Source organism: Danio aesculapii, chromosome 19 (assembly GCF_903798145.1).
Source record: "Danio aesculapii chromosome 19, fDanAes4.1, whole genome shotgun sequence".
Taxonomy (NCBI): domain Eukaryota; kingdom Metazoa; phylum Chordata; class Actinopteri; order Cypriniformes; family Danionidae; genus Danio; species Danio aesculapii.
In genome coordinates, this window is record NC_079453.1 from 2,753,971 (window position 1) to 2,774,379 (window position 20,409).

Sequence of the window (20,409 nt, forward strand, 5' to 3'; positions counted from 1 at the left end):
CCCATCAACACTGTAAAAAATGCAGGGTTCTACACAATTCATTCATGTTGTCCCAACACAAATCTATTAAGTTAGCCCAATAATTTATACAAATTTAAGTGGATTGAACAATAAACAATTAACATTGAACAATTAAGTTGTCCCTCCAAAAAAAACTTAAGATTTGTGTTGTTTCAACTCATTTCATCCATTGTGCACTGTTCAAATTGACTCCTCTTTCATTATGTTGGGGGCTGTTTTTGCCCCATTGACTTCCATTACAATTCCTTTTTTTGATTGCAATACTATGAGAGCGTATAATCATGCATTCTTGATTGTTGGTGGTTTTCCCTGTTGGGAAGAGGTACAATGTGTAATTTTTTACTGTTGATCATCTGTTGGCAGCATTAACCCTTTAGATAGGCCTGTGTAAACAAGTGTCTGACTTTTATATGGAGTTCAGTGAAGTAAAGCAGCAGATTATAGTGTGTGTGCAGAAATACACTTAATGTGTTTACTCTGTTCTGAGAGCTAAGCTGCTTATTTTGATTTTCTCAGACATATCAAGATAAGTGTGCAAATGTCTCTCGCTCTCTCTCACACACACACACACACTACACACTTTCTGACAAAAGTGTTGTCGCCTATCCAAGTTTTAGGAACAACAAATTATAACTTGACTTCTAGTTGATCATTTGGTATCAGAAGTGGCTTATATGAAAGGCAAAGGCCTCTAAATTACGCTTATTCTACCACAATAAAATCTGATCATGCCTTGATTATTAATGATTTCATTAGGACAGTAAGGTCTGACTTTGCTTAGACAAAAGTCTTGTCACTGAACAGAAATAATGTCCAGTATAAAATATAAAGTGGAAACAGAATGAAGATTGTGTCTGACTCCATCATGAGCTTGGAGGACTGCATCCATACATCTCTGCAATGACTCAAATCACTGATTAATAAAGTCATCTGGAATGGCAAAGAAAGCGTTCTTGCAGGACTCCCAGAGTTCATCAGGACTCTTTGGATTCATCTTCAATGCCTCCTCCTTCATCTTACCCCATACATGCTCAATAATGTTCATGTCTGGTGACTGTGCTGGCCAATCCTGGAGCACCTTGACCTTCTTTGCTTTCAGGAAGTTTGATGTGGAGGTTGAAGTATGAGAAGGAGCGCTATCCTGCTGGAGAATTTGCCCTCTCCTGTGGTTTGTAATGTAATGGGCAGCACAAATGTCTTGATACCTCAGGCTGTTGATGTTGATCATCCACTCTGCAGATCTCTCGCACGCCCCCATACTGAATGTAACCGCAAACCATGATTTTTCCTTCACCAAACTTGACTGATTTCTGTGAGAATCTTGGTCCATGCTGGTTCCAGTAGGTCTTCTGCAGTATTTGTGATGATTGTGATGCAGTTCAACAGATCATTCATGGAAAAAATCTACTTTCTGACACTTTTCCAAATTATTAACTAGAAGTCGAGTTATTACAACTGGGATCGACGACAAGACTTTTGTCAGGTAGTGTAGAAGGCAGAAACTAATCCTTTTTTCACTGCAACTAATGATCAATAGTAAAAATGACGAATTGTACCTCTTCCCAATAGCGGAAGCCAGCATCTGTCAAGACTGCATGATTATATGCTGTCATGGCTTTGAAATCAAAAACTCTGATTATAATGGAAGTCAATGGGGCAAAAACAGCCCCCAACATAATGAAAGGGTAGCCAATTTGCCCAGAGTGTATTGTTAATTTAATTTTTTTTTTTTACATTTCAAAGCACTTTCTCCAAAATATGTGTCAAAATAAGATTTGTCAGCAAAAATCGTTCAATTTTCTGAAACACAGAGAAAGTTGTGGCCAAATTTAGACTCAAAATCACCCCAGAGTGGATGAAAACATCCCCAGCAGCACACAAGGGTTAAATAAGTAGTTTCAACAAGCAGCAGAAGTCATTTTTTGACTGAATAAAAACCTAATATGAAGAGTCACAGAGAGAGAGAAGAGAGAGAGAGAGGAGAGATTTTTGCATGCTTGTTTTCGGACTCGGATGTCAGATTTCCGAGCGCTGGTTGTCAAGGTCTTCAGTTCTGACCTACACTGAGGTCGTCAGGTAAATGGACACTGACTGGAGAATGTCATCTGTCAGCTCGACTCAGCCAATCAGAGTGAAGCGCTGTCAGTCGGACTCAGCCAGTCAGAGTGAAGCGCTGTCAGCCGGCTCAGCCAATCAGGGGTGAGGCTTGTGCTGTGTGGAGCGAGTGGGTGGAGATCTGTCATGGAGAGGCGCTGCGTCCACTGTAGGAGATTTGAGAGATGCCGTTGCTGGTGTTGTCCAAAACCTCCTGCAATACAGACAAACACACGGCAGAGTTTGAGACGCACACACACACACACACACACACACATATACACACTCAAACCGGCAGGAGAGAGAAACTGACATTTATAGAGACTGTAAGATTGGACATTTTCCAAACACTGTGTGCTTGTAGAGTAAACAGTGCACGACAACATATACTCGCACTGTTTGGTTGTTTATATATTTATTTATGCATTTAAATCAGGCGACGTGGTGGCTCAGTGGTTAGCACTGTCACCTCACAGCAAGAAGGTCACTGGTTCGAGTCCTAGCTGAGTCAGTTGGCATTTCTATGTGGAGTTTGCATGTTCTCCTCGTGTTGATGTGGGTTTCCTCCGGGTGCTCCGGTTTCCCCCACAGCCCAAACACATTTGAATAGTAGGTTTTGTTAGCCTTTAAGTTGGGGCAACTCTCTAAATGTGACATCATAATTAAATAACGCACAAAAAACAGAAGACAGTAAACACCAGACACAAAGACTCTCAAGAAGGTATGCTAATGTACTAGTCAACATTTACATTTACAAAACATCCGATCCGATGGCTTATAATGATACATCAACAACTTTTCAGCCACCAAAAAGTCCTACAATGTAAAAAATATCCATAAATTAGCAGTTTTCGGTTTTATGTTTAAGTTTTCGGCAGTTTTGGGTATTTTATGATTCATGTTTTTTAAATCCCTCTTTTTTTTGGCCTTTTTGCCTTTGTTAGATAGGACAGTAATGAGACAGGAAGCGAAGTTGGAGAGAGAGAGAGAGGGGGGTAGGGTTGGTAAATGTCCTCGAGCTGGGATTTGAACTCGGGACACCCTGATGTGCTGCTGCACCATATGTCGGTGCACTAACCACTAGGCTATTGCACTAACTGATTCATGTTTTTTAAATCCCTCTTTTTTTTGGCCTTTTTGCCTTTGTTAGATAAGACAGTAATGAGACAGGAAGCAAAGTTGGTGAGAGAGAGAGAGGGGGATAGGGCTGGTAAATGTCCTTGAGCTGGGATTCGAACTCGGGACGCCCTGATGTGCTGCTGCACCATATGTTGGTGCACTAACCACTAGGCTATTAACCTTGAAAATGTGACTTTTATGTGAACATTTTTAATAGTTTGCAGTAGACATGGGACGATAACCATTTTCAAGGTATACCGCGGTTTGGAAATGTCAAGGTTTTAAAACCGTCAAAATTTTCTGCAATACCTTTCCTAAGGTATGTGTACGATTTTTAATTTTGTTTTTTTTGTTTTGTTTTGTTTTTAGGACAACCGTATCTCCAGCAAATATATATATATATATATCTAAAGATGCTGTTTTAAATAGCAAAAAAAATCTGTTTTTGAAACAAAAGACGACAGCAGAAGTCAATAATTAATTTAGCCTGACATGTTTACTCTTCCAAAATATTTTAAATGTTTCTCAAAATAAAATATATTGTGTTCAAAAGGCTAAAAAGTTTTTGTTTTTAACCCAGACATTTAAAAAGCATATATTTTAGAGCAGTAATCATAATATCATGATATCATGAAACCGTGATATCTTTATCAAAGGTTATCATACCATCAGAATCTTATACCAGCCCATGCCTTGTTTGCAGTGCTATATTGTCTGGGTTAATGTTGTGTATATTACGCTACAAAAACCTTGTAATAAACTGCAGCACATTTTCTGCTATTATACAGACTTATTTCTCTATATATTACTTCTTTTATTATTTCAAACTACTAAAATGTCACTAAAAGTCACTTTGTTAAACTGTGGAGTTGAATTTTCGACATCAAAATTAGACCGAGCAGAGATCAACATCCCATAATCCAATTCACAACCGTAAATACACAGAAAACACACAAAATATGGAAACTGTTCATTGACACATTTGTTTTACAGTGTATAGCAGCTCTACACAATTATAAAATGCTATACATTACATGACATCAGCTGAAAATATCACAATCATTGCATTTTAATGAAAAGTATATGAATCAATTCATTCAACCCAGGCTCATTCTGAAAACGTACTGCTATATAGATTTCTGGAGAGCGCCAAATATGTCCCAGGAAATTCGTTTTTTTTTTTTTTTTTTGCAGTTTTTGTTTTTGTGAATCCACCAGACGACACTTTTTGAGATCTCAAATTTCTCCCACGAGTGCCATTCACGCCTGTTCTCGTGTAAATCCACCAGAGGCCGCAGTCGGCTGACTGACCGACCGACCAATACCCCCACCCACCCCCTTCCGTAAACCCAACCGATAGTATTTTCATAAGCACGGATTAACTCGATCACCCCTTTCCCTAAACCCAATCAATAGTGTTTTAAAAAGCAATCTAGAAAACAGAAAAGCCCTCGCCTGATTTTTACCACACTTTCAGATTTTACCACATTCTCACCCTGTTATTTACTTGATTATTTTATATTTGGGCTTTTCTTTAACCTGAAACTGTTCTTCGCCAGACTCGAACCCCGTCATCGCAGTTAACTTCTCTCTGCGTCTCAAGTCCACTGACGTACGCGGCGAGCTACTGGACAAACTGGTAACAGCGGAAAAGCTACCCACGCGAAGGTGAGCGGTCAGCAGGTGAGCATCTTACCACACCATAACGTTAGTTTTAAAGACGAAATGCAGCCATGATTACTTCTGGCTACATATTTCGCGATCTCCAGTAATGTATATAGGGCTACGTTTTCAAAATGAGCCTGTGTTGTATTCATTATTTAGAACAACATGCATCAAATCTATAACACTAATTCCAGAAACATTGAAGTCACAATTATTAGCCCTCCCCTATATTTTTCCCCAATTTCTGTTTCAAGAGTTCCCACTTAGATATGCTTGGCGTATAAAGCAGGTTTGGCATGCTGTCCCGGGAGAGAACCCTGAGCTCGGAGATATTTGAGCCCAGGGCTCCCGCCCGGTCGATAAGCATATCAGGAGATCCGAGATCAGGTAGGTCTCGAGAGCTCCCCCTTTAGAAAAGGGAGGAAAAGGAGGAGATGGGGTGGAAGGGGGGATTCTTTCAAACGAATATAGAGCAGTAGGGAGAAAATGATCCATTTATAGTAAACTAGGATCACTCTGATTGGATAATTACTGATTACAGATGAGTGGCCAGACGTGCTCAATCATATCACGTGCTCCTCTCGAAATTAGTTTATGAAACTTCACTTAATGGAATATTGACCTTAAAATGGTTATAAAACAAATAAAATCTGCTTTTATTCTAGCCGGAATAAAACAAATAAGACTTTCTCCGGAAGAAAAAATATTATAGGAAATACTGTGAAAAATTCCTGAATCTGTTAAACATCATTTGGGAAATATTTGAAAAAGAAAATAAGGGCTAATAACTTTGACTTCAACTGTATATTTATACAAATAAAAGATGAATGTTGAGAAACTGAAGTGTGTGAGACCAACACACACATGCAGACTGAACAAACATACCGGCTCCAGGCGTACCTTCTCTGCCATTTCATGCGAGTGATGCAGCGAATGCTCTCTCTCCAGAAACATGCGCTGCTGTTCGCTGCTGGCCAGTCTGCAGGTCAGCCATGTGGACAGAGTGCAGCTGCTGATGCCCAAACACGCCAGAGACATGACGGCCAGATGGAGAGAGCGCATGGTGTCCGGACGCTTGACCAGCGCTCGCACAAACTGGAAGTTCAGGATGCCGCAGATCAACCCACAAATGCAGCAGGACGAAAACAATATCATCTGAGGGACAGAGCAAACATGCATGTTAGGGTAACACTTTACAATAAGATTGCAGTAGATAATGCATTTATTAACATGAACAAACAATGAACAATACAGTATTTGGTCATGTTAGTTAAGATTAGGGCACCTATGATGGAAAATCAACTTTTGGACGCAGTTTTGGAGAGAATCATGTGTAGGTATAGTGTGTCCACAGTCATTTTGGGGTGATATAAACACAAGAAGTCTCTTTTATAACAATTTCCTGACATTAAATTAGGATCCAAATCACAGTGACTTCGAGGCCCATCACAACGTGACACAGGAGTGCTGTTTACACCGCCCACCGAATTGATTGACAGTCGTTTATTAACATGTCTCCATAGTAATATATATAAACATGTCCACAGAACAGGATTTGCAAAGAAACTGGGATTAAAAGATCTCTTCCAACTCTCTGTGATCATCTGCACCTCAAGAATGAGTATTTATATATGATTATATATCATATGGATGCCTACTGCATGCATTCAAACAGTAACATATGCTGCATGTTAACAGTTTCAGAATAACAATGCACACCGTGGGCTTACTGTAATAAAATAATATTAACATATTAAAATAATCAAAACAAAATACACATATCATAAAATAACACTGCATTTATGCATGAAATAATGCATATTAAATTACTAATACAGGCTTGCTGCATTGAAATGATCATGGATATCTGCATGCTTTCAGTAATATTTTAATATTTCAATATTATTATTATTTGCACGCATATCACATGCATTTAATACTGAAAGCATCCAGATATGAATCTGCATGCTTTCAATATTACAGTAACGCTTATAGTATCACATGCATTCGCCAATACAATAGTAACATATACACTGCATGCATACAGTATATCGCATATTGCTTGCATGCACTAAAATAACCATGCATATGCATGCTTTCCATTTAAAAACAACACATTCTGCATGCATAAATTATTTTTAATTGCATATTGCAATTATATGATATAAAAAACATGCTGCATGGATACAGTATTTAAATAATAATAAAATAAATGCATTTAAAGCATTCAAATAAACACACATATGTTGCATGTGCAATTTATAGGAGAGCCGTTATGCCCTTTTTTACGAGATGTAAAATAAGTCTCTGATGTCCCTAGTGTGTGCGTGTGAAGTTTCAGCTCAAAATACCACACTAATATTGTTTTAACTCTCTGAAACTGACCCTTATAGACCTTTAGGTGACTGTCGCTTTAAATTCAAATGAGCCTCTTTTCAGAAGAGGGCGGAGCTATAAATGCCTGCGTGTCAGCATGGTGGCAGATTCAAAAACAAGACTAACGTCCTATGCTAATGAGGGAGAGGTGGTCACTAGTGGGCGGGGCTTTCCCCCTCTGATGATGCATACAAAGGGAGAATGTCAATCAAAGTGTTTCTGCAGACTGTTTATATCAAGTCTGATTATAAACAATACAATTAATAAATATTTACCATTAGAAGCTGCTTATATTCACACACAACTGTGTTTAAACCCCTTATAAAAGTGATTTTTGCATAATAGGTGCCCTTTAAATATAAAGTGTAGCTATAGTATATATTAAATTAATAATAACTAAATTTATAATTATTAATTAAAATCAATTATTGCACTATTTCTCTAAAAATTTAAACTTTACTATAGCACATTTTGGCAAAATGGACAGCCCTAATGTTTTAAGGTGTTGCTATGCAGTTTCCGACTGATTTCTATGCTCATAAAGGTCAAAGAATTTTACCGGGAAAGCGTCCGGCACAGCAGAAATACTATATACGGATGATGAAGACGAAACCCTTGTGTGCCGGAGAATGGATTGTGCTGCTCTGTGAGTTTGTAATCGGTCAGACCACCGTCCAGACAGTGAGTTTATCCGCCAGCGGTAAAAAACTGCCACCTCAACACTTCAGGACAGATCTGACCTCAAATTACACAAGAACTTCTGACCGTCCAGCACAGCAGCACATTAACACATTATCCTGGATGAACAAGCACAGGCAGTGTGCCGGAACTGCTGCCGTATGCTCATCTACAATCCACTGCTTATGCAGTTTTAATATAAATAAAAAATAAAATAATGTTTTTGTTAAAAACGTCACTTACACGGAATTAAATGCACAATGCATTATGAGCATGTGACTGCCAATGTTTCTTTTTTACTACACTGTTAACGATTTTTGTAAACTGCACAGTATTTAACTGTAATATCAACTGTATTTTACTATAGGACAGTAATACGGTATGTTACTGTATTTTAAAGTTGCATTCTGAAAATTACTGTAGTAAAGATATACATACAGCCCTGTAAATACATATAGAGCATGACAAATGGTGCTATAAATGTAAATACAGTATTTGTGCTGCTACTAATTTACAGTGAGTTACTGTAAATTTAGCAGGAATTTGTTAACAGTGTACTTTAAATAAATAAATTAGCGAAATTGCAGTCATTCTATGTAATTTTTCTCAATTATTCCATTATAATAATGGGTCACACTTTACAATAAGGTTTCGTTAGTTTATGTATTTATTAACATGAACCTATAACGACCAATACAGGAATTATTAATTATAGTTCAACATTTACTGATGCATTACTGAAATCCAAATTCATGCATGTCAACACACAGTAAATATGAAATAACAACTCTATTTTTATTAACACTGCACTGAATGTGTTGTTCATTGTTCATGTAAGTACATTAACATGTAAAGTGCTACCTAATAATGCATATTGCATGTTTATGTCATTCAAATAATAATGCATTATGCATGCACACATCTTTACAAAAGTAACATACAATATAATAGCAATACCAGTAGTACTATTGCTAAATAATATTGCATACTGTGTATACAATAAATGCTAATAAAATGTACTCAATATTGAATAACACATTTTGCATGCACAAAATATTACAATAACAACACATATTGCATGCATTTAATATTAAAGTAATAAAGGCACACAGAATTGCACATCATATCTTATGTTGCACAAGCATATTGTTGTCAATGGCCAAAAACACACTGTATGGGGCAAAATTACAGATTTTTCTTTTATGCCAAAATGAACCGTCAACTTATCCAGCATATGCTTTACACAGCGAATGCCCTTCCAGCTGCAACCCAGTTCTGGGAAACACTCATACACTCTCACACTCATCCACTACGGCCAATTTATTTTATTCAATTCCCCTATAGCACATGTGTTTGGACTGTGGGGAGCGCCCGGAGGAAACCCACGCCAACACGGAGAGAACATACAAACTCCAAACAATAATGCCAACTGGCACTGCCGGGACTCGAACCAGTGACCTTCTTGCTGTGAGGCGACAGCGCTAACCACTGAGCCACTGTGTCACCCACCCCCCACTGTAAATATTGTCAAAATCAGATTCCAGATGTTCAAATAATAGTTGTATCTCTGCTAAATATTGTCCTACTCTAACAAACCACACATCATTGGACAGATTATTAACTATTACCGCTTATTATGACTGGTTTTGTGGTCAACAGTCGTGCATTGCATGTATACATATTATTAAAATTAATCATTAAAATAACACTAAAAGCTTTAATCACTACACTAATCTCCAAGAAATGTCTGTTTAATTTAATTTAATTTAAGTGGTGCTTAGTCCCATATTTGAAAAATTACACTGTAAAAAATGCAGGGTTCCACATAATCCCTTCATGCAACCCAGGCTCATTATGATACGCATCCCTGTGTACATTTCTGGAGAGCACAAAATAGGTCTCAGGAGGTACATTTTTTGCACTTTTTGTTTTCTTAAATCCACTAGAGGCTGCTGGGTACGCTTTTTGAGATCTGAAATTACTCTTGCGAGTGCCTGCTTTTCTTAGCTAAATCCACCAAAGGCCGACTGATGACTGACCGACTGACTGAAGCCATTCACACAGACGTAAGCGGTCAGCTGGTAGCGCGAAAAGAAAGCCCTCGGCAGCGTCAACCGTTACAGAAAAGGCACGTGACATTCTAAGTCGATCTCTCTCCTTTTAAATTTTGTATTGCTGTATTTAGACAATAGTAATCTGGAACTGTTTACTTTGCTTTGATTTTTCGGGGTTAATTTTTGTGATTTCATGAATGAAATCTCTGTAGACTGATGGCATTTCATGCCGTTCAGCCTTATAATCCTAAAACGTGAGTAAAATCACCTGTTTTGTCGTCACTTTAGACATTACGCTAGAAACTCATTCTAAAGTGATGTTGATGAATGAGTAACGGTTTCTGCTGTTCTGACCGTCTGCTGATGTGAATGATTGGCGGAGGAAAGTAGTTCCTCTTACAAAAGGGTTCTTGAAACTCTCCGTGTTTGATTTTCTATTTTATAAACCCGATTGTGTTGTCAAACTGTTGTATACACGCAATATCACACTCGTAGCAGTGCAATATGGCTGTATATCGTCGCTGGTGGGACACTAAGGCACTCGGCCTGCTGCCTCAAGCGAACGCACGTCTCCCACCCATGCTGATATACAGCCATATCGCACTGCTAAGAGTGTCATATTGCTCATGTATACGGGGGTATGTATTCACAATGAGCCTGTGATGTTTTTATGCCATCCCAACACAATTCGATTAAGTTACTTTAATTGTTTTTACAAATTTAAGTGGATTGAACATAAAATACTTAAGTTGCCCCCCCCCCCCCCCCCCCCTCAAAAAAATTTTGTTGTTTAAACTCATATTAAAATAAGTCGCTTGAACAAGCAGCAAAAATCATTTTTTAAATTCTGTTTAAAATGCATATCGTACAAATATCACATCTTATTATTATTATTATACACCGTAAAACAAAATACTATGCTAAAATACTACTATTATGCTAGTGTTTCATTCATAACGCAGCTCCTATCATATTACACACTGGAGAGGATCACACTCTTTCTGCACTTTCTGTCGGCTGTTTAAGCATCTGAACCTTGCTCTCCACAGGGGCTAAAAGTCAATATGACTCTACAGACCAAACGCTTAAGTGTTCTTGAGTAGCTCCTGACGTTACTGTCAGGAATCCGCAGCCATTACACAGACGCTTTTTCCTTTTAGCCGCACAATAACATTACAGCAGAGCACGAAACAAAAATCAATCAGCAGGAAAGGCTGAGGGATGAAATGCCAAACGGTGGAAGCATGTTTGAGGACAAAGCTGAAAGCCCGAACACAAGAAATCAAAGGGAAAAACAAGCAATGATGTGAAAAGAGACAAGAGGAGAGCCGGACAGGAGAGATCTCTCAGACTAAAGTTTCACTTCGGTATCGATTTGCGATTAACACTCTCCGCCGGGGCGACTAATTCAATCTGCAGTGAAGTGTCCTGGGATATTCAGACGCTCTCATTCATGGCCATGTGCATCTATATACTGTACTCACACCCCAAACAAACTAGTACTGTCCTACGTTAGCTTCTTAACCCGTTGTGTTGTCCTAGAATTCTGTCTACACCTTCAGGTTAAAAATGAGTAACCTTTTCTTAACCCCTAATATCACAGGTCTCAAACTGGATTCCTGGAGGGCCGCAGCTCTGCACAATTTTGCTCCAACCATAATCAAACACAGCTGATCCAGATAATCAAGTTGTTTAAAAGAGTCTTGAACACCTTGATTCGTTGCATCAGCTGTGTTTGATTAGGGTTTCAGTAAAACTGTGCAGAGATTCAGCCCTCCAGGAATCCAGTTTGAGACCCATGCCTAATATAAAGCAGATACAGTTGAAGTCAGAATTATTAGCCCTCCTGTATATATTTTTTCTCCTCAATTTTATGGAGAGAGATTAGACTCAATAATAATTCACGCAAAAGACACAATGTACACATGCGTAGCCAAATTCACGTACGTAAAATATTTATTTATACTTACAAAAACAGTTCACATGCACAAAATAAAAATACATTTTCATAAAACACGTTTCACAAATGCAAAACACCATTTGCAAATATATAAGAGTGTACAAAAAGTTTTGAATGTTGAAAATTCACGAGTTCATCCTGAATGAGAATGTGCAAATCCTCTCTCACGTACGACTCACCCTGAATACGAGTGTGTGCATTTTTGAGACTTTCCTGCCAGAAACAGGCAACTCGTACCTCTCAGCCAATCAGATGAGAGCTGTACTCGATGTCAACCACTCTGCGCTCCTTTTGCGCAGTCTGTTCCTCTAACCAACATGGCGGATACTCCTGTAAGTCAATACTGTTTAATACTAGTTTGTGTATACGCTTTTTATAGTAGAATCTGAGTGTATTTTAAGTAACTCAATAGAAAAGTGCTTGTTTTAAGTCTATGCTAATTTAAGTGTATAGTAATAAATGTGCAAAGCATCTTGTATTAGCCGCCATGTTGTAATTTGAACAAACCTTGTTGTTTAAATTATGTTAGGGATGAACTAATTTGATTCTGATCATCTCCGTTAATTAAGTCAGACTGCGCAAATGGTGCGCACAGTGAAGCGCTTCGGTCATTCCCGCGTTCTCAGGGAGTTGTGATTGGTTGAACAGTAAGCTCGCATCTTATTGGCTACAGGGCACGAGTGACTCACGTGGGAGGTGTGTGCTGACAGGAGAGTCTCAAAAATGCACACACTCGTATTCAGGGTGAGTCGTACGTGAGAGAGGATTTGCACATTCTCATTCAGGATGAACTCGTGAATTTTAAACATTCAAAACTTTTTGTACACTCTTATATATTTGCAAATGGTGTTTTGCATTTGTGAAACGTGTTTTATGAAAATGTATTTTTATTTTGTGCATGTGAATTGTTTTTGTAAGTATAAATAAATATTTTACGTACGTGAATTTGGCTACGCATGTGTACATCGTGTCTTTTGCGTCAATTATTATTGAGTCTAATCTCTCTCCATACAATTTCAACACATTTCTAATCATAATAGTTTTAATAACTCATTTTTAATAACTGATTTCTTTAATCTTTGCCATGATGACAGTAAATAATATTAGACTAGATATTCTTCAAGATGTAACTCTCTTCACAACAACACAGACACAGGTTGTTTCTCCAGAACGCGCGTTTATTTAAGGTCGTCCATAATGTGCTTTGCGCCTGACGCCGTGAGAACTATATTAGTAAATAAACACAGTACAAACGTATAAGAAATTATACAAACCACGATTATCTAATACATTAAGCAAAACAAATACCTTGTTGGTCGCTTGTCATGAAAAGAGCGTCCTTGGTTTAATAAAGTCTTCTTCACTGTCCCTTTTGACTTATGACAACAGCAACTTTAAGCTCCTTAAACGCATGTAACTTTACACAGCATTGACATGCGTCTGTTCATCGTCCGTCTATCCGGCGATTCATAAACAAGTCACTCACATTACACATCATTTCCTTAAAGTGACACGTTTCTATATTAAATGTCTTATAATACGACAAATGAAATAACACATTTAAACCTTCCAACACCTTTACATTTATAAATACACTTCAGCTAAATTAATACAAATTATTATAACCTTAAATTACTAAAGAATGAAATATGAAACAAATATGTAAATAAATGTGCAAACATGCTTGATAACAGCACTTACACAAGATACTAGTATTCAGCTTAAAGTGACATTTAAAGGCTTAACTAGGTTAATTAGGTTAACTAGGCAAGTCATTGTATAACAGTGGTTTGTTTTGTAGACAATTGTAAACAAATATTGTTTAAGGGGGCTAATAATATTGACCTTAAAATGGGTTAAAAAATTTAAAACTGCTTTTATTCTAGCTGAAATAAAACAAGTAAGACTTTCTCCAGAAGAAAAAACATTATAGGAAATACTGTGAACATTTCCTTGCTCTGTTAACCAGCGTTTGGGAAATATTTAATTCACAGGAGGGCGAATCATTTTGACTTCAACAGTACATTTCATTTCAATCCTCAAATCTATTTTGCATGAAGAAAGAAGCTCATCTTTATCACAAACTCTCAATGAATGTTTAGATTTTTCCTCATCGGTGTGGAGTTTTTCATCAGTGTTTAAAGTTGGAAACTATTCACCTTATTCTCCGCGTACGAGTGGGCGCAGCCATTTGAATCATTTTGGCTCGAAACTTCCGGTCTCATTCACTTCCATTCATTTTTAAACGTTAAAAACTGCTCGTTTTGCTGCTGGGTGTTGCAAACTGATATTTTCTTATTACATTATTCTACTTTGTCTGTATTGTCATGCAAACACTTGTTTGTAGAGTAAGTAGTTTGACCGTTTTTTGCCGTTTATTATTTCTAGTCACTTCTCCAATAGGCAACTGAATCAGAAGTTCTAAAACAATCGCAAAAACGCGCGCACTTCCGCATTGAAGAATAAGGTCAATAGTAAAGGGTGTATTTTCTAATGCTAAAAGTACTTGTATAAGCAAAAAAGGATAGCAAGAGAGCATTCAGAAACATTGAAGCAGCAGATTCTTATTGAGTGTGTGTTGGAGTGTGCATGTGTGTGTATGCTACACTGAAAACAATGATTTCTGCACAATTGTTAATTTTTGACTTAATTTGTTTGTTTAAATTCAGCCCAAATCATTTGTTTGCAACTACTTACCTTTAAAAAAATTGTAAAACCAAGGAATCATCTTTGAATATTTTTTTTTTTATTAGTTTTTGAGGTGTAAAAAAATGGTTTTATAGCTGGAGGCTCAAAATTTACCTGAAGGACAAACACTGTAGCCTAAATGTGTTCAGCCTTCATGAAAATGTGAAAATTATTAATTTTTTTTGTTATGTTGGGGTCATTTTAGAAAAAATAAATCACCAAACTTCATTCATTTATTCATTCTCCTTCAGCTTAGTCTCCGATTTACCAGAGGTTGCCACAGCGGAATGAACCGCCAACTATTCCAGCATATGTTTTACGCAGCGGATGCCTTTAAAAGCTGCAACCCAGCACTGGGAAACACCCACTCTCACATTTGCGCGCACACACACTCATACACTACAGCCAATTTAGTTGACTAAATTCCCCTATAGCGCATGTGTTTGGACTGTGGGGGAAACCGGAGCACCCGGAGGAAACCTACACCAACACAGGGAGAACATGCAAATTCCACACAGGAATGACAGAAAAGGACTCGAACCAGCTACCTTTTTGCTGTGCTAACCACTGAGCCACCCTGTGCAGCCTATGACAAACTGTGTGCTGGATTATTTGCTGACCAATACAGCAGTATTTGCATCTGTACAGTAAAATAGTAAAGTGCGTACTCACAATAAGTCCTGTCCTCTTCCGTGCACACAGCATCCCACACAGCCCACAGAGAAGAAACTAAGAGAGAAAAAACAAGACATATTTGATCACCTTTCTAGAAATCCACCAAAGGAAAGACTAGAAAGCATGCAGAAACGGGCGCCTCAATTCAGATTAGATCTTAAATGAACAGAATAAGCCATGAATACACACAAATGAAGTAATAGGCTGTTAAAAAAAATGCTGGGTTGTATTAACTCAATATTGGGTCAAAGATGGCTATAGATAACCCAATGATGGACTCATATTTTACATTACATTTAAATGATGTGGCGAAATGGTGGCTCAGTGGTTAGAACTGTTGATTCACAGCAAGAAGGTTGTTGGTTCAAGTCCCAGCTGGGTCAGTTGGCATTTCTGTGTGGAGTTTGCATGTTCTCCCCATGTTGGCGTGGATTTCCTCTGGGTGCTCCGGTTTCCCCCACAGTCCAAACACATGCGCTATAGACCAATTACCAACCTACGCCACACATGACGTCACACGGGTCCCCGGTTGCAAAAAAACCACAGGCTGCAATAGTAAATGTGTCGTGTTGTGCGATAGGATGCTAAATTCCATAGTCCAAAAATAAAATACGTAACTTTTACCGTACACCACACTGCTTTAATGCTAACTGCAGACGTCTTTGGCTAAAAGGGAGCTGAATGGAGTGAGGACCTGAATATAAATGCTGGACTCTGCAGTTCTCATGTTATATCAGGTAAGCTCACGCTATGCTGAATCATACACATCACTCGTTTTTGATCGCAGAAATGATTTCAGCAAAAACAGTAACACATGGTGAATTAAACTGCAGACACAATGCTCAGAATGAAACGTGAAAGTAAGTTATTAAGGTAAACTTGGTTTTATATTCACACATTCATTCAGTGACAACTTGTGACACACTCCCTATATTGTTTACCACGGCACTTTGAATATTCGGTCTGAAATAACCTGCAAGTGTGACTTGAAAACAACATTAACACTGTTTATTTGACTGAACAATGTTGTAGTTTGATAGTCATTGGCTGCGATTTCACTATTAGAGTTGATTCGATATGATTTCGCTATTTAGAGTTTGCTAATAATACTTTTATGAAATTATATTATTAAGGAGAAAGTCTGAATGTGCGAATATAAAACCAACTTTACATTTATGTGTAAGTTCACACACCCTGCCGTACAGGTGTAGTTCTCTGTCAGAATGCAGTCGCTTTGCGTGTTGGTGATTAATTACCCAGACCTTGTACAGTTCCGTCTTCTTTCCTTGTCTTTGGCTAGGCAGAATCAATAATTTTTAGCTCTACATAGTGTTGAATCTGGTAATCATGGAGCATTATTTCTTGCACATGACCACACAGAACAACATTGTTGGCATCCAAAGACTTGTAGATCTTTAACTTCTCTCTTGTAAAATCACGTGGAGCTTCAATGAGATTGTATATTTGGGGCTGGATGCTTGGTCATTTCATCTTATCCAGTATCTATTGGGAGCGTGCTATCGCAAATGGACCTGTCAGATGAACGCCGCTCACTTTAACGTAAATTTTGCAGAATCACTGTGCTTATCACTGGGTGATGAGCTGTTATTATACGCTGAAAGCATTATTTAAATAATGTATATAATGTGTAATCAATATATCTTATTTCTAAGACAACAACAAACTCTGTACCGCATCGGATGTCATTCCCTCGCTGTAAATGCTAGCGCTCCCGGTTTCTTTCTGCCACCTCCCTGCATGTGCATCCTGAATGTTTATAGGTCTATAGGTGAATTCGATAAACTAAATTTGCCGTAATGTATGAGTGTGTGTGTGCATGTGAGTGTGTATGGGTGATTCCCAGTACTTGGTTGCAGCTGGAAGGGCATCCGCTGAGTAAAACATATGCTGGAACAGTTGGCGGTTCATTCCGCTGTGGTGACCCCTGATGAATAAAGAGACTAAGGCAAAATGAATAAATGAATTTAAATGACATGTTTTTTTTTTATCCAATTATTTTTACTCATTTGACCCAGTGTTGTTAATGCAACCCAGCATTTTTTAAAGTGTGAACTGATGATGGAGATTTCACATACATCCCAAAAAACAAAATACAGCTTCACAAATACCAGAGAAAACCCCATTTTTTAAAGTTTACGCAAAAAGAAACAATGTTTATTCATTAAGAAAAAAAATTCATTTAAGATAAATTAATTATTTAATTTTAATTATTTATTTATTTTAATTTAAACACACATCATTACTGGTCTCGTTCAGCTAGGTCTGATTTACTTTACAAAAAAGTACTGAACTATACCGTGGTTAGAATCACGTTACACTTTAAAAATGAGTTTTTCTTTCTTTAAATTAATCATTTCCTTGCTGCTTCTATCTTATGATTTGTGAAATACTCTAGCAAATTAAAACTTCTCAGTTAAACACTGTAAAACGGCACATTAAAGTACTTTATCCACCAATATCTCAGGTACTGCATGATAATACCACACTGTACTAAATGCAGGGTTCCACACAATTCATTCATGTTGTCCCAACACAAATCAATTAAGTGAACTATTAGCGATTAACTGGACTGAACATAAAAGAATTGTGTTGTTTCAGCTCATTTTAAATAAGTAATTTAAACAAGCAGATACATTATTCTTTAAATGTGCAAGACATTAATATGCAACATTAGCCTATTTCTATACAATATTTGAACAGTTTAATTGCACAAACATTCAGTGCTCTGTGAGTTTGGATACACTGTAAAAATATCTATTAATTAACAGTTTCCATATTTGATCTGCTTTCCGATTATATATGAATTGCATTATGTTAATTGCATGTTGATCCTTGCTCTGTCGACTTTTGATGATGAATATTCAACTCTATAGTTTAACAAAGTGACTTTTACTGACATTTACAGTAGTTTGAAATAATATAATGAATGTAAAATAAATAATAAGTAGAGAAATAAGTCTTATTACAAGGTTTATTACAAGGTTTTCGTAGCGTAGCCTAATATACAACACCAACCCACGCAATATATGACTTTAAACAACTAAAATTGTTAATAAAAGTCATCTTTTCAAGGTTTAAAGTTGTTGGAAGAAAGATGAAGATCCCATAATGCAACTCAAATTCATAAATAAATGGGGGGAAAACATGAATCACATTTAAAAAAAGGTGAAAACTGCTAATTTACGGATATTCTTACAGTGTAGCTGTTTAAATTATGAATTTATTCTGAGAAAAACTTAAAAATGAAAGTGAGACGTACACACACTCCGCTCCATACCGGAGAAGCGTCGCCCTGCTGGGTCTTGTGCTGCGCTTTTGCCCGGCTGATGCCCACCGCGCCCAGGGCGATGCTGGAAACCCCGAGCCCGATCTCCAGCACCGACAGCACCAGTAGACTCCAGATGATCTTCCGGCTGGAGCACATCTCTGCTCGGGCATCCTTCCTGACCGCTTCACTACTCCATGCCTTCACAGATCCCAAGCCGAACACATTAAATCCAGAAGATGAATAAAACAGATCAGTGCGCGAAGATGACGCTCTCCATGATGCGTAAAAGCCGCTGGATTAACTTTGCTCTCCTGCTGCTCTCTCTGTTTTCCATGCTTTACTGATCGCACGCCGTCCGATTTGCCTCAGTTTACAGACAGAGGAAAAGCCACGCCCACAATCAAGTAGGGTACAAATTAAATCAAAACTTAGCATACTGATTGCTAGTTTTGCGGTGAACAACTCATTTGTGCATGCCATTAAGAAAACGAAATAGTTTGCCTTTGTAATCTAAGATTAAAATCTGAAAATGTACTCCATGTTCGTTTTCAGTTAAATTCGTCTGGAGGTATTGGGCGTGGCTAACGTATTAAACCACGCCCATCCAGCTGTCAGTTTTGACAACAAACAGAAATCGTGAGGCGTCTGTCAGGTTGTAATAACTCTCCCCAAACCCTTTTCCCAAGCTTTCTGAATTAAAAGCCTATATATATATATATATATATATATATATATATATATATATATATATATATATATATATATATATATATATATATATATTTTACAGTCTATGATATACATATATATATATATATATATATATATATATATATATATATATATATATATATATATATATATATATATATATAGTGACTTGGGATCCTTTTATTGGAGGATCATGATTAGCTAATGGGTCAATCATGAGCACGTGCTCCTCTAGAAACTAGTTTAAAATGAAACTTCTCTAAGCGATGAAGTGGATTGAACACATACCGGTCAACATCGGGATGTGAAAATAAGGAATATTTCCTAACCTTTTATGCTCATTTGAGACAATATTTTTTGTGTATAAAAAAAAACACCAAGATCGACATGTATAGATATTATTATTATTATTATTATTATTATTATTATTATTATTATTATTATTATTATTATAAGTACATGTCTGCACCCAAATCGCATGTACAGAATACTCCATGTTCGTTTTCAGTTAAATTCGTCAGGAGGTATTGGGCGTGGCTAACGTATTAAACCACGCCCCTCCAGCTGTCAGGTTTGACAACAAACCGAAATCGTGAGGCGTCTGTTAGGTTGTAATAACTCTCCCCAAACCTTTTTCCCAAGCTTTCTGAGTTAAAAGACTATATATATATATATATATATATATATATATATATATATATATATATATATATATATATATATATATATATATATATATATATATATATATATAGATATCTATATCAATCAATCTATCTATCTATCTATCTATCTATCTATCTATCTATCTATATATATATAATGACTTGGGATCCTTTTATTGGAGGATCATGATTAGCTAATGTGGGCCAGCTGGGTCAAAATTGATCCATTTAGGAAATAGCATCTATTTATCACTATGGAGCACGTCTGACCATCACGCGCCGCTACGTGACTGTTTTGAGGATTGCATAAGAGCAACGGCGCCAGTAATGGAAGGGAAGGAAATCCCACCGTTTTTATATCTAAGTATTTTCATGGCTAAACAAAATGAAAGCACTGAACAAATTCACATTTAG

General features: G+C 37.2%; 1 protein-coding gene across 2 annotated transcripts; it reads right to left on the reverse strand.

Annotated features, from left to right (window-relative positions):
• Positions 1 to 1,556: 1,556 nt before the first annotated feature.
• On the reverse strand, positions 1,557 to 18,943 carry LOC130246921 (transmembrane protein 196). Of its 2 annotated transcripts, none has more exons than XM_056480090.1 (4): positions 18,611 to 18,943; positions 15,328 to 15,384; positions 5,800 to 6,054; positions 1,557 to 2,329 (listed from the first exon to the last, which is right to left on the reverse strand). In XM_056480090.1, exons 1-4 carry the CDS (start codon positions 18,773 to 18,775, stop codon positions 2,261 to 2,263), a joined length of 546 nt encoding a protein of 181 aa, XP_056336065.1. In that variant the 5' UTR covers positions 18,776 to 18,943; the 3' UTR covers positions 1,557 to 2,260. The 2 variants fall into 2 exon arrangements, with proteins under 2 accessions (XP_056336065.1, XP_056336064.1); XM_056480089.1 differs by having other exon boundaries at positions 5,785 to 6,054.
• Positions 18,944 to 20,409: the final 1,466 nt, after the last annotated feature.